The 14,590-nt window shown below is 44.2% G+C and overlaps 1 protein-coding gene across 3 annotated transcripts in view; it reads left to right on the top strand.

Annotated features, from left to right (window-relative positions):
- Positions 1–14,590, top strand: part of COL13A1 (collagen type XIII alpha 1 chain) — a 1,024,165-nt gene that overhangs the window by 702,605 nt on the left and 306,970 nt on the right. For all 3 annotated transcript variants that reach the window (XM_030203528.1, XM_030203531.1, XM_030203529.1), the window contains exon 19: positions 10,505–10,531. In XM_030203528.1, coding sequence (XP_030059388.1) covers positions 10,505–10,531 — 27 coding nt within the window. The remainder of the gene's footprint in view (positions 1–10,504; positions 10,532–14,590) is intronic.

Raw genomic sequence — 14,590 nt, 5'->3', positions numbered from 1 at the left:
TGTCAAACCAATTCTGCTGTTTGACAGATCTGTGCTTTTGACAGCCTGGACCTGTCAAACAACTTCTGCGGGAGAAATGCCCAGGCACAATCCTTCCTCAGAAGTACCACTGTGATCACAGCTAATAGCGTTCACTAATTTGCATGCTATTAGCTTAGATCATAGGGGTGTTATAGCCCCGCACTGTTTAGATCATAGGGGTGTTATAGCCCCGCACTGTTCTGGCGTTATTTTTAGAGCACTGTTTGGAACAGTTCGGGGCTTCTAATCATCGGCCCATCAGTTTTGCAAAATCTTCTTCCCCTAACCCAGTATGTTCTTCCCTGGTCTTATGTTTGCTTTGAGAGTGGCATCTTTACTCATACTAACCCCTAGAGTCCAATCTTCTGAGCCTAAGCATTCATTTTGGAACGTTACTTTGGATGATAACATAAATGTATCTTCAGGAGCACAAGTCTCTGGGGGCCAGTCAATAGCAGTGATATAGATCCACTGCTCTGTTTGTCATCACTGCTTTCCCTTTGCTGGATGGACTTGGGTGGGAGCTGGTACTGCTGTTGAGTTTTTTGTAATAGCCAATCTCGCACATCTTTCCTTTCTTCACCGTTCATTGTTTAGGCCACCAATTTATCTTTTTTTATCTACAATGTGATAAGTGGTGCTTATGATTTGACTGCTGTTGCTGTTTTGCATTTATGAGTTGTCATAGAAGGAAAGCATCAACTGAATTCGGCAATTGTCTCTTTCCAATCCGCCTTGTACTGAGCTTCATGTCATTTCATTCAGTATCCCCTGGATTCTATAAATGGTGCTTTGGATGTGCACCCAGTTTGCACATGCAATTTAATTGAATAATGTGCCAATTAGCGCTGATAATTTTAATTTTTGCAAGAAATTATTGGTGCTAAGTAGCTTTAATTAAAATTTATGCACATAAATGTATGCATGGGATCTGCATGTAAATTTTACGCATGGGTCCAAAAAGAAGGCGTGGCTTTGGGAGGGTCAGGAGTGGATCAGGGGTGTTCCTTTAATTTATGCACATTGTTATATAGAATTTGTGGGATCTGCACCCAATTTGGGTGTGGTGATTTACACCAGGGTTTCCTTGGTGTGAATGGTTGCACCTAAAAATAGCTGTGGCTCCCAGTGTTAAGGGCTATTCTAGAAACAGCAAGTGCCATTTATAGAATAGTTCTTAGCACATTTTTTCAAAGATTTTTTTAGACGCCATTTATAGAATTGAGTCCTATATGTGTAGGACCTCTTAGCAGTTCCCAACAATACATATACATAATTATCAACAGACACATACAGTGGTGGAAATAAGTATTTGATCCCTTGCTGATTTTGTAAGTTTGCCCACTGACAAAGACATGAACAGCCCATAATTGAAGGGTAGGTTATTGGTAACAGTGAGAGATAGCACATCACAAATTAAATCCGGAAAATCACATTGTGGAAAGTATATGAATTTATTTGCATTCTGCAGAGGGAAATAAGTATTTGATCCCCCACCAACCAGTAAGAGATCTGGCCCCTACAGACCAGGTAGATGCTCCAAATCAACTCGTTACCTGCATGACAGACAGCTGTCGGCAATGGTCACCTGTATGAAAGACACCTGTCCACAGACTCAGTGAATCAGTCAGACTCTAACCTCTACAAAATGGCCAAGAGCAAGGAGCTGTCTAAGGATGTCAGGGACAAGATCATACACCTGCACAAGGCTGGAATGGGCTACAAAACCATCAGTAAGACGCTGGGCGAGAAGGAGACAACTGTTGGTGCCATAGTAAGAAAATGGAAGAAGTACAAAATGACTGTCAATCGACAAAGATCTGGGGCTCCACGCAAAATCTCACCTCGTGGGGTATCCTTGATCATGAGGAAGGTTAGAAATCAGCCTACAACTACAAGGGGGGAACTTGTCAATGATCTCAAGGCAGCTGGGACCACTGTCACCACGAAAACCATTGGTAACACATTACGACATAACGGATTGCAATCCTGCAGTGCCCGCAAGGTCCCCCTGCTCCGGAAGGCACATGTGACGGCCCGTCTAAAGTTTGCCAGTGAACACCTGGATGATGCCGAGAGTGATTGGGAGAAGGTGCTGTGGTCAGATGAGACAAAAATTGAGCTCTTTGGCATGAACTCAACTCGCCGTGTTTGGAGGAAGAGAAATGCTGCCTATGACCCAAAGAACACCGTCCCCACTGTCAAGCATGGAGGTGGAAATGTTATGTTTTGGGGGTGTTTCTCTGCTAAGGGCACAGGACTACTTCACCGCATCAATGGGAGAATGGATGGGGCCATGTACCGTACAATTCTGAGTGACAACCTCCTTCCCTCCGCCAGGGCCTTAAAAATGGGTCGTGGCTGGGTCTTCCAGCACGACAATGACCCTAAACATACAGCCAAGGCAACAAAGGAGTGGCTCAGGAAGAAGCACATTAGGGTCATGGAGTGGCCTAGCCAGTCACCAGACCTTAATCCCATTGAAAACTTATGGAGGGAGCTGAAGCTGCGAGTTGCCAAGCGACAGCCCAGAACTCTTAATGATTTAGAGATGATCTGCAAAGAGGAGTGGACCAAAATTCCTCCTGACATGTGTGCAAACCTCATCATCAACTACAGAAGACGTCTGACCGCTGTGCTTGCCAACAAGGGTTTTGCCACCAAGTATTAGGTCTTGTTTGCCAGAGGGATTAAATACTTATTTCCCTCTGCAGAATGCAAATAAATTCATATACTTTCCACAATGTGATTTTCCGGATTTAATTTGTGATGTGCTATCTCTCACTGTTACCAATAACCTACCCTTCAATTATGGGCTGCTCATGTCTTTGTCAGTGGGCAAACTTACAAAATCAGCAAGGGATCAAATACTTATTTCCACCACTGTAGCTCTCCTGTATCTCTGCAGATTGCTAGGTCTAGGTCTTCAGAGAGTTTGATCCACTGGACAGAGCATGAGTTGCTTCCCTCAGCTGTATTTGGACAAGAGAACTGCAGAAAACTCAATCCAGTAACTGTAGATACTTTCCGGTGTCTAAAAAGTGCTCTGCTTTAAAACCCTACTAGCTTCAGTTTGGTAAAGTGAAGAATGGGATAGGGAAGCAGTTTCACTACCTTAAGTTCAGACACAGTAGTGGATTCCTTCAGTTTAGAGTAGAAGCTGAGGAATTAGTGGAGCAGAGAGGGAAGTCCAGAATGGAATAAGCATAGATGCCCATGCAAAACATGTTGCCCAGCAAGATATTTTGTATGTTTTTATATTAAACTGAATGCTGTGCTAATAATAGTGGGTAACATTTGTCTGGCTAGCTTCAGTTAATCCCCTACCCCAACACCCAGAAAAGAAGCCCTGGTGTGGCCCAAGTGGGCTGCTGCTCCAACCCCCACTCTCCGTGGTGGTCTAGCGGAGCCTTCCCCCCTCTTCCGAGGAGGAAATAGCACACTCCCTCCTTGTCCAGCGCCACCTTCAAAATGGCGGCGTCTTGCCCTTCCCAGTGCATCCTGGGATGCACTGGACAGGGCCTCCCTTATATAGTACGGAGGCCCTGCCTATTGCATCCCAGGATGCACTGGGCAGGGCTCCACCAAAGGCAGTGCTAGATGAAGGCAGTGTGTTTGCTGTCCACCGCTGCCGTTAAACACAATTATTCAATGCTGACCCATTTCTGGCAACTGGCATTGAATATCCAGGTTTGTTTTGTCCATTAAAAAGTTAACCGGCTATGCCTAATATTCAGCACTATTTTGACCACTCAACGTCACCGGTTTGGCGCTGAATATCCACGCCTAATGAGCTAAATTGCATGATGTAGTCGGTTAGCAGCTAGCCATTAACTGAGATATGCAGCACGGGATAAATGGTTATATCCCAATGAATATCCATGGTTAGGTGTGTAAGACAAAGAAAATGTTTTTTTTGCAATGTGGAAGCTGAAAAGAGTGAAACTTTTTTCCCCAAGGGAAGTATTTCGTACGCTGGTGCAATCATTGGTATTAAGCCACCTGGATTATTGTAACTCCATTTTCGTAGGATGCAAGGAAAAAACTATTAAGAAACTTCAGACTGCATAGAATACCACAGCTAGACTCATATTCGGTAAGGCAAAATATGAGAGCGCCAAACCCCTTAGAGAAAAATTGCATTGTCTTCCACTCGTATTGCCTTCAAAATTTGCACCTTGACCCATAAAATCATCCATGGAGAAGCTCCTTCATACATGTCAGACCTAATTGACTTACCGGCACGAAACATCAACAGTTCGTCGCGTACCTTCCTGAACCTCCACTACCCTAATTGTAGAGGACTCAAATACAAATCAATACATGCATCTACCTTCACATACCTCTGCACAAAAGCATGGAACAAACTACCAAACACTATAAAAATAACACGTAACTTAACAAACTTCAGGAAATTACTGAAAATACACTTGTTTGAAAAAACAATAAGAATCCTCCTTAGAACTTGATTATTCTATATCTAAATCAACCACCTACTAATCCCTCTAAACTGATTATATTAGCCATATTATCATATTTTTTTTCTTTTTCATTATGTTATGTAAATTATTCCACAGACATATCTTCCTTAATTCTTACATAGTAATATGTTAATTTAGAACAAACCTCTTACTCTGTTCATAACTATATCTTTTGCAATATAATGTAAGCCACATTGAGCCTGCAAATAAGTGGGAAAATGTGGGGTACAAATGTAGCAAATAACCCAGATCTCACCCAGTTCTAGCTCCGGACCTGGTTCATAAAACCAGTCATGGCTCATTCAGGCTGTTCTCATTTCTGCAGTTGGTCTCCAGTCGAGCTGGAAGTGGGCAAATGGTCCGGAATAGCGATCTGGGGGTTTGGGAGACTCTTTTCCATCCAGTGTTCCCCTCAGCTCTCCTGTTCAGGAACCACGCTGCACCCTGTGGCTTAAACTATAACTCAGTTTTTATTTTGAAACTTTCTGTAACAAGCAGGTGCAGCTTCAATTTATCTTCAACCAGTAAATTGTTAACGCTCAAATAAATTACTTCCAAACTCCCATTGCTCCCTTGAGGGAGCCCCTCTACCACTGTCCCCCTTGGGGGGTATTTACATATTTAAATATTCACATATTTACAGGAAAGTGCCACTGTCCATGCCTATTCTGGACGCCAGTTGTCTTGCCAAGATCTTATTGCTCCTTCCCCGATTCTCTCCACATCCACCAGGCACAAACCTTTCAGGCTGTCCTACTGCCACGAGTGCACCTCACAGGGCTACACCCCGGCCTTGAGCAGGCACCTTCCTGCCCTGAACCCCACTTGCGAACAGGACTCCCCAATCCTCCTGAAGCTCTGGCTCCTTCTCCAGCTATTGTTAATGGGACAATGACTGCTCCTTGTTTTCAGCCCAGGCTTGACTTTGCATTCCAGAACCCCTTTTCTCCTATACTGGTCTCTTGGCTGGGGCTTGCAGGTGATCTCATTACCTCAGGCAAACCAAGCACCCAGTGTTTCCAGATTGCGAAATAGTATGGTTCATATGAATATTAATAAGGTTGATATGAATATTAATAAAGTAATTGTAATCATAATCATCAGAATTAGAAGCAGCAGCATAATCATCAGCATCATAATCAGCATAATTAGCACAAATTCATAATCGACCGATCAATCCACCCACCCACAAAACAAAGAGCAAGTTCCCACCACAAACCATCTCTGCCTTTTGATCTAGGCACAGGAAAAAAAGATTTTACGTTCTCCCTGGTTTCAACCTAAATTATGTTTCATGTGGGATATAAATGTTGTAAATAAGTAAATAAATAGATAGAAACTCTGAATGTTGAGCACCTGACCTGATTCTCATAACATGATGTCTGTTTTAATGTCCCTTTACCAGGTGAAAAAAAAATCTCTTCACGATACAACACATGCTGCTAGGGTATCTCTGTAACCTGCCCCTCCAAATGACACATTGATTGCGATTTATAACAAATTACTACTCTACCTATGAAAAGTTATACGTTCTCTGTGTACATCTGTATGCTGCACAAGCTGACATGTTTGAAAATATAAGTGAGATTAAATAAAAATGCTACCAACAATAAAGCATTACAGCATGGATGCAGTAGCTCATAGGTCCACTCCAGTTCCCTCCCCTTCCTCCTCTCTGGTGGCAGCTTTGGCAGAGCATCTGGCATCCATCTGTCTTCTGCCCCTCGCCTCCTCTGACCTCAGGCTGAGTGAGAACTTAAGTGCGGCGCATCTGCGCAGGCCACGAGAGGAGACTGAGAAAAAAAGGCAAGCAATCCGCAGCGCAGTGCAGCAGCATTTGAAAGGGCCAGATCTCGCCTCCTATTGGTCCAATTTGCCCAACTCATTCAAAAATAGCCCAAAAAGCCGTGACCCGCAGGCATTCAAAAAACCCACAGAGAGGATTGGGAAATAGCCCAATTCTACGGTTTTACCACGGAATTGGCAATTCTACAAGGACCCTGTGTTTCCACAGGCAAATACTTTTATTCCTCCAAACTCCTCCCAGAACTGTCTCTCACCCCAACATATACATTACCTTTCTGCATCTTATTCCCTAATCACTCCCCTTGGGCTGGTCTTCCTCCCACCCAGGGTCCTCCCAGTGACTCTCTACTAGGGACTTACTCTCATTAGTCATCCCAGTTTAATAGGGGATTACAGGTGCTTAAACACTATTTAACTAGACAGCTCTTGACCAGTTAAATAGTTTTGAATATGGTGAGGCTTACTGTGTAAGATTTAGCACAAGGAAATTTAGGTTAAAAACTGAGGGGCCTTTTTACTAAGCTGCAGTAAGCACCAACACGTGCTTACCGCAAGTTAAAAATCACTACTTCGGCCACGCTGAGGCATCCTGTTGCAGTTTTTTAGCACTGAGGGTGTGTTTGGGAGCAGAGAGTAGGCGTGCCCAGAGCTAATTGTTTAGCACAGCTGCATCGCTGCACACTAACCAATTAGTGTGTGGTTAGCGAAGGAGCCCTTACCACCTAGAAAATAGGTGTTGGTGTAGTTGGGAAATTAGCATGTGGCCATTTTACAGCCGTGCTAAAAGTGGCCTCTGTGCGTGGGAAACCCTCAAACTAATTATAGCGCAGGCCATTTTTTAGTGTTGCTTAGTAAAAGGGCCCCTGATAGTTTAATTGGCAAAGTAGTTGCCGGGGCCCCAAACTTTGAACCCCAAAATTCTGGTTTAATTCCCATATGCAGAGGTAACTGTATGATGTTGAGAAAGTCATTTACCCTCCAGATTGTGAGTTGCTTAGGTGAAGAATTATGAACATATGTGGTGCACCTTTTACAGTGCTGTGTATACTTCTCCCCTGATATTCAGCCAGAGGTGGTCAGTGTTTTCAAAGGCACTGACCAGCACCAGCTGAATTTAACCTGCATATCTTGGCACCAGTATTGAATATATGGCAAAGAACAGTATTACCAGAAATAAAACTTCTTTGAAAGATGTGCTCCTTTATTAAAATCCCAGTGTGGCTACATTTCACCCTCAGGCTGCATCAGGGGTACAACTAAAATAATAAATATCAAGTACTATGAATCTACTACAAGATGTTAGATATTTCAAACTTTGATGTATTCTAAAAATTACTATTTTATGAATAATGGATGTTATAAATGTTTATATATTGATTAATATTTTCAAACAAATTCTTTTATTATTTGATATTTATTATTCATTATTTTAGTTGTAGTCCTGATGCAGCCAAAGGGTGAAATGTGGCCACATCAGGTTTTTAATAAAATTTCTTTGGAAGATGCCATATTTTATTTGTGGTAATATTGTTCTTTGTCTTCTGGATTTTCATTTTACCAAACCTCTATGGTTTTTGTCTGCTAAGTACTGGATATTCAGATCAGAGGTAGCCACTAGAACTTATCCAGTTACTGGCGATATTCAAATTGGTACCTGGGTAAAGGCCTGGATTAAGTTAGGACAGCCTTTTTGCTATCCTAACTTTATCCAGGCACTGAATATCTCCACTTACCGGGCAAATCCTGTCGCTGCCTTGGCATTAACTTGATATAGCTCTGCAGTTGTCACACTAGATTTTCAACAGCACTATGCAGTTAAATGCCATTGAAAATCCAAGAATGGCTTGTTCATCCTGATTTAATGAGGCAGGAGCTTCTCTTTTCCATTTAAATCATTCTGAATATCTACACCTTTTTAAATGGTCACAAAGAGAGGGATGGAGCTTGATTAGGACTTTTATTCAATGAACATAAATGCTGAGCCCTCAGATGTGGTTACCGATATCTCCAAGTCGTGGATAGTTAATGTATGAGAAGATTTATGCTACGGTTGCTTGAATACCTTTCATGCCTCTCGGGTACTATGCAGTCTTCTCCATGTCCAAAAGATCAGAGATGCCTCCACATGCTTCCAGAAATCAGACAGAAGTCTTATGGTATTGCCTTACATCAGACCTGGACCTTAAGCTCCTTGATGTCACTTTTGTTTATTTATATTATTTGACTTACGGTGTTGCCTGGGCAATTCTATGAAGTGGCTTTATCATTTCTATAGCACTACTAGACGTACGCAGGCACCTGTGTGCAATAGGCGCTATTTATAAAGTAGTTCCTAATTGCAACAGAGGTGTACACATGGGCAAAACAAAAAAGTAAAAAAAAAAAGTAGGAAGGAGGAATAGCTTTTCAGAAGCAAACCACAAAACAAAAATTTATTGGATGCAATATTTTTCAGTAGTCAATACTGTGACGATGAGGATATTGTGAAGATGAAGCTCCCACCTCAGGATACCAGGTCCCTCTTTCACTCAGGGTGAGCTGGTTCTCAGTATGCAGATTTTATGCAAAATAGTCTACTAGCCCTTTCTACTCGGGGTGACCTGGTTCTCAAAAAGGCAAACATAGTCAGGTCTCATCAACAGGATTTTTCTCATACAAATCTTTATTCCAGCCTCTGGGGCACACTTCTTCTAGCTTAAAACATTTTCACAAGTTTAAACAGTTCTTCCAGCTTAACCATTTCTTCCTACTCAGTGCAATCTTCCAGCTTAAACATTTCTTCTTGCACAGTTCAATACCCAACAGATTTCTTCCCCCTGAGCCCTCCCACACAGGCATCTGGCTCAGTACTAACTCAGTCCTGGACACACAGTCCTTCCTTGTAGCACACAGTTCTTATACTTGATACTCTAGGGCCTTCTTACCCCAGCCGTATTAACTCAGTCCTTCTTTGTAACACACAGTTCACCACCAGGCCATAGGGCTCAGCCAGTATTTTCCATGGGGCTCTTCCTGCTTCAGCTACCAGCTCTCTTCTGCAGCGGCTAGCTCTCCTCTCTCCCTCACAACTCAGGTGGGGTATTAAGTGGTTAATGGCCAAACAGGACCCAGCCCATAACCTGCTGCACCTGTTTCTATCCCCAGGACCTCCTGCTATACACCCCTTACTGGCTCCCTTTAGTGACTCACCCAGCCCTTCTCCCTGGACATTTTAGGGGAGCAGCGCCCTCTAGGGGCCTAACCAGGGTAGGACAATACACTCATACACTTTGAAGACTCGACACAGAACTGTGTTTCAGCAAAAATGCCTGCTTCAGGAGTCTTTGAGATTACAGAAGTGTAAATTGAGTGTGATGGAACCATCTGGGCAAAAATAGTCTTTAAAAAGATGCGGTGTCCTGCCCTGCACTACACTGGCAGGGCGCCACCATTTTGAAGGCGACGCAGGACAAGAAGGGAGTGTGCTACTCCCTCCTCTGTTGAAGAGGGAGGAGGGCTCCACTAGACCACCAGGGAGCATGGGGATGGAGCGGCAGCCCACTTGGGCCACTAGGGCTTCTTTTTCTTGGGAGTTGGAGAGGGGTTAGCGGGGCTGGAGATCCCTGCCCAGTGCATCCTGGGATGGACCCCCAGGACACGGTAGCAGCCCGGGCTGCCTGACTTGAGGGGGTGTGGGGGTGGGAACAGAGCCTTAACCCGTAGGGTTAAGGCATTATTCTTCTGTGATCAGAACGCTGTGCTCGCGCTGGACACCCTTTCATCATGGGCGCCATGTAAATGCGGATGCTAGTCCAGTGCTAGTGGCCCGCATTTACTTTTGATCAACTGGGCATGAGTTAGGTACTGTATATGATATGTGTATGAGCCAGGTTTGACTCTCTTGCTGTCATGGCTGCTTCCTGAAATATACAAGAACTTCAAGAGACTGGTTTGAATAATATGAAAAACAATGTAAATATAGTTGTAGTTGGTGCAGGGTGGCCAGTGTCTTTTAAAATATTGAATGGTGCACAAATGGCTTTCTTTCAAGATAATGAGTCTTGATTAGACTTCCTCACTAGTGATACTTGACCGATTTAAAACTTCCACAATGTTGTCTAACCATGACCTTGGAAGAACCCTACTGTAAGTGGAATTTGGAAAGTTACATCTTTCCTCTTCTCATACATTATCTTTTCTCCTATCTACTTTTCCAGGGTGAGCCAGGGACCCCAGGAGTAAAGGTACTGTGTCTGCAGATGCAGAATTTTCTTTCTTTTTGGTCTTAAACCATGGGCAAAATATCTGAAATAATGTTTAAAAGTTCAAGTAGCTTGGTAGAGATGATAACCTTTATAAAGCTGATGAATATTTAAAGATGCAAACTTTTGGTGCTTCTAAGCTCCCTTCCTCAGGCAATGGTTTTCTTCCACCTAATTCTCTTTCTAAGGAGTACTCTCTCTTTCTGCTTCCTTGAATAATGATGAAGAAGGGCTGTTATGAACACTGTCATTTATCAACAAGAATGCCAGGGACCAGGACAGCTTTGAGTCAGAAAGAATTAAACTGACAAGCACAACAGTGAGGAGAGTGAGTGGAAGGGGGCTCAAAAGGAAATGGACTTGTACAGCTAAAAAATTATAAGGGTGTTATAAAACCATATTGGAAAACAAGTGAAACCCCCTGTATATCCCCCGTGGTATCCTTATTCCAGCTTTCCCTTCACGGTACTAGCTTTCTGACGTTCACCATATTGAGGACATTAATGGATCAATATTCAAAACCAAATATTCATATAGCAGCAACTCGGATAAGTACTTTTGAATATCAGACTGAGTATTTACAATACAATTAGCTTTGCAAGTTTCTCCCAGTGATCCCCTTCACAACTATCAGGTTCATTCCTACAGTGCCACCTAGTGACTATCTTCAGTATAGCATGGTATCTGCTTAATTCTATTGTGATTTCCCGGCTCTGGCCCCCATGAGGAAGGAGCAGTAGCCAGTAAAATGTGTGCATCACCAGCAACAGAAACATGTAGGCAACACTGGCTGCAGTAATGCTAGTTGTTGGCCCCCCTCAAGAACTGCACAGGAAAAAGCAGCAGCTAGTCTAGGGCGCACCCCTTTTCTCCTCTCCCGAGTATCCACCTTTGAAACCCACCACAGCAGATGGAAGGGAATTGTCACCGGGCTTGCTTGTTTCCTTACAGTATTAAAACTGAGTTTTTGGATATAATGATACCTTTTTAATAGGGCTGCATGTTAATTGCAAGTAACCCATTAACTGTTAATCATGATTAAAGAATTTAATTGTAATTAATAATTAACTGCCCTCCTTCCCCCTCCTGGTTGATCTGGCATCTCTGTCAGGGCTAGATGCACTAAGGTCCTCGGAAGAGCCGTCCCCTTACCGATTCCATAGTGAATCGGTAGGGAACAGCCATGCATCAAGGAAACGGAATGCAAATGAGCTGCTCGTTGTAGCTCACTTGCATTCTCTATTCCCTCGGAAGCCAGTCAGCCGGTCAAGCATGCGCAGAGCAGCCAAGTGTTATGCTGGCTGCTCTGCGCATGCCAAAGACGTCCAAAAAGGACGTCCCTGACGAGCACTTGTCAGAGCCGCGGGCCGGAGCGCAAGCCGGTGATCCCTGCCACCCCAATCTCGGAAGGAGGGGGTGGATTGTGGCTGACCATGCAGACCCTCCTCCCCGGGAATGCGTGGCTCTGAGGGCGGGAGAGGAAGGTGTCGCAACAGTCCGGGCTTCTCTTCCCCGCCCTGTCCACCCCAGACTGCTTGCAGCTAACTTTTCCCCTCCCCTCCAGGACCACCAGTGGCTCTCTTCTCCCCTCCTGGACCTCCAGCATTTCTCTTCTCCCCTGCCCTCCTGGACCACCAGCTGCTCTCTCCTCTCCTCCTCCCCTCCCAGTTTACCTTTTTATTTTCAGTAAGTCTTCACCCTGCAGCGGCAGCATATTGAAACGCTGCCTGGCCTGCATCAGGCCTTTCCTTCTGACCCATCCCGCCCCTTTCTGACACAACTTGCTGTTTTCAGAAGGGGGCAGGATGGGTCAGAAGGAAAGGCCCAGTACAGACCAGAGGCAGCTTTTCAATATACTGCTGCTGCAGGGTGAAGACTTACTTCAAATAAAAAGGCAAACCAGGAGGGGAAGGGAGGGGAGAAAAGAGCCACCGGCAGTCCGGGAGAGAGGCTAGATCAACTGTTCATGAGGGAGAGAAAATGCGGGATGAAGGGGAGAATTGAGAGAGAATTGCAGGAGGGGGGGGGGGGGAATTGAGAGAGAGAGCGAGAATGGATGAAGGCACTGGGGAGCACATGAGAGTGAGAGAAAATGGGTGAAGGCACAGGGAGCACATGAGAACGAGAAAGAATGGATGAAGGCACATGAGAGCAAGAGAGGTGAAAGCACAGGAGAATGGGTGAAGGCACAGGAGGGCACATATGAGAGAGAGAGAATGGGTGAAGGCACAGGGCACATATGAGAGAGAGAATGGGTTGAGGCCCCCTCCAAAGCTGCAGTAGCTGTTCAATGGCTGTAGAGATTCTTTGGGCAATAGTGAAGTTTATTTGCTCCCTGACTAATAAAGAAGAAAAAGTGGTAAAGTGTGGCTTAAAACCCTACAGCCTACCAGAGTAAATCTGACCCCGACCTGTGCCCAGCTCAGTGAGTAAAGAAAGAAATTAAAAACAATTTTGTTTTGTGGCCTGGATGCTGTGTGGTGGGAGACCCGAGTTACACTCCTCTTCTGGTTCCTTTGGCTGTTTATGTCACATTTTCAGCTTCTTTATCCCTCTCATTTGCATGTTTGTGCTACTGTGCTGTTTTGCCCTCTCACAGTGCCTTGGGATCTTTGTACTGTTGGTTCTACTTTTTCCTAACACAGTGTCTGGGGTGCTAATGCCATTTGTGATGCTGCTTTACCCTACTGGTGCTGCTTGTGCTCTTGTTTTGTCCCCTTACAAAGCCTTGGGATGTTTATTAGAGAGTTGCAAGAGGACAGAAATCTTACCTATCCCTGCCCACCCCTGTTGGAATCTTACCTGTCCCCATCCATCCCCTCAAGAATTTAACCCGTCCCACCTGTCCCTGCAAGAATTTAATCTGTCCCCACCCAGTCCCGCAAGAATTTAATGATACATTAAAAAAAATTCCAGCAACGCTTTATACAAATTTGGAATCCCTACCTGCAAACTTTAAGTCCTCGAGGTCGAAGCCTTGTCCTCAATTTAATTCAGATCTAGTGGAAGTCAGTAAAGTGTAATTAGGTTTTCTTAACTCATTGGGGAGGGTGGGGGGGGATCAGGTATCGGTTAATTTACTGTGGTCCTTGGGGTGAAGTGAAGGGAAGAGGGAGGGGGTGGGGATGGAAAGAGGGAGGAGGGAGGAGATGGTACGTGTGATAGGATTTGAGAACAGGTATTGCTCTATTGGAACTAAGATATTAATCTGTTGTTTGTTGGAGAGGGGTTGGGAGGGAGGGGAAAATGTTGTTAAGATAATACAGGAGGTTAAATGGAAGTTTGGCTGAGGAAGTGCAGGTATAATATTTAGGCGGGGAGGGTATTGAAGTTGGGAGGTTCGAATAACCTGGGGGGAGGAGGAAATAAGTTGGGGAGGTATGGGGAGAAAATTGTATAATTGTTTCTGTAACTAGAAGTCACTATATTGGATTTGTTCTGAAATGGTATATGTTAATTAGTCTAATTGTGACAGAATTGAATGATCGCCAATAAAAATGTTGAAACATTAAAAAAAAAATTCCGGTTGGCTCTCTCGGTCTCTCTCTCTGGGTTCAAGCTGCAGCACTGCAGGCAAGGAAGAAACGGAAATTGGAACTTAGAACACTCTGGTGCACACATGTAAAACTTGTCTCTGATTCACTGGCACTGTGTGCTCAGAGGTTACCACATGCATGCGCCAGTAGGTCAGGTGACATCAGATATCCGTGCCTGTGTCGGAGCTAAGGTCTGCGCATCAGCCCAGGAGCAGAGAGGATTAATAGTAGCATCATAAGTGATGGCAGATAAAGACCTGAACGGGCCATCCAGTCTGTCCAATTGTCACACTCCTTATCAATTCATGATTAAATGAACAATGAACGTGATATTATGTAAGTGATTATGGTCTTTCTTTGGCATTTCTGGGACATAGACTATAGAGGTCCACTCGGTCCTATCCCTATGTTCTAACTGCTGGAATTGCAGTCGAAGCCCACTCCAGCCTATTCATGTTCTCATTTGTGGAACACAGACCGTAAACATCTGTCCAGCATTGTTCTC

Source organism: Microcaecilia unicolor, chromosome 5 (assembly GCF_901765095.1).
Source record: "Microcaecilia unicolor chromosome 5, aMicUni1.1, whole genome shotgun sequence".
Lineage (NCBI taxonomy): Eukaryota > Metazoa > Chordata > Amphibia > Gymnophiona > Siphonopidae > Microcaecilia > Microcaecilia unicolor.
The sequence above is the reverse complement of the archived record's forward strand: the minus strand, read 5'-3'. Positions and strand labels throughout refer to the sequence as shown.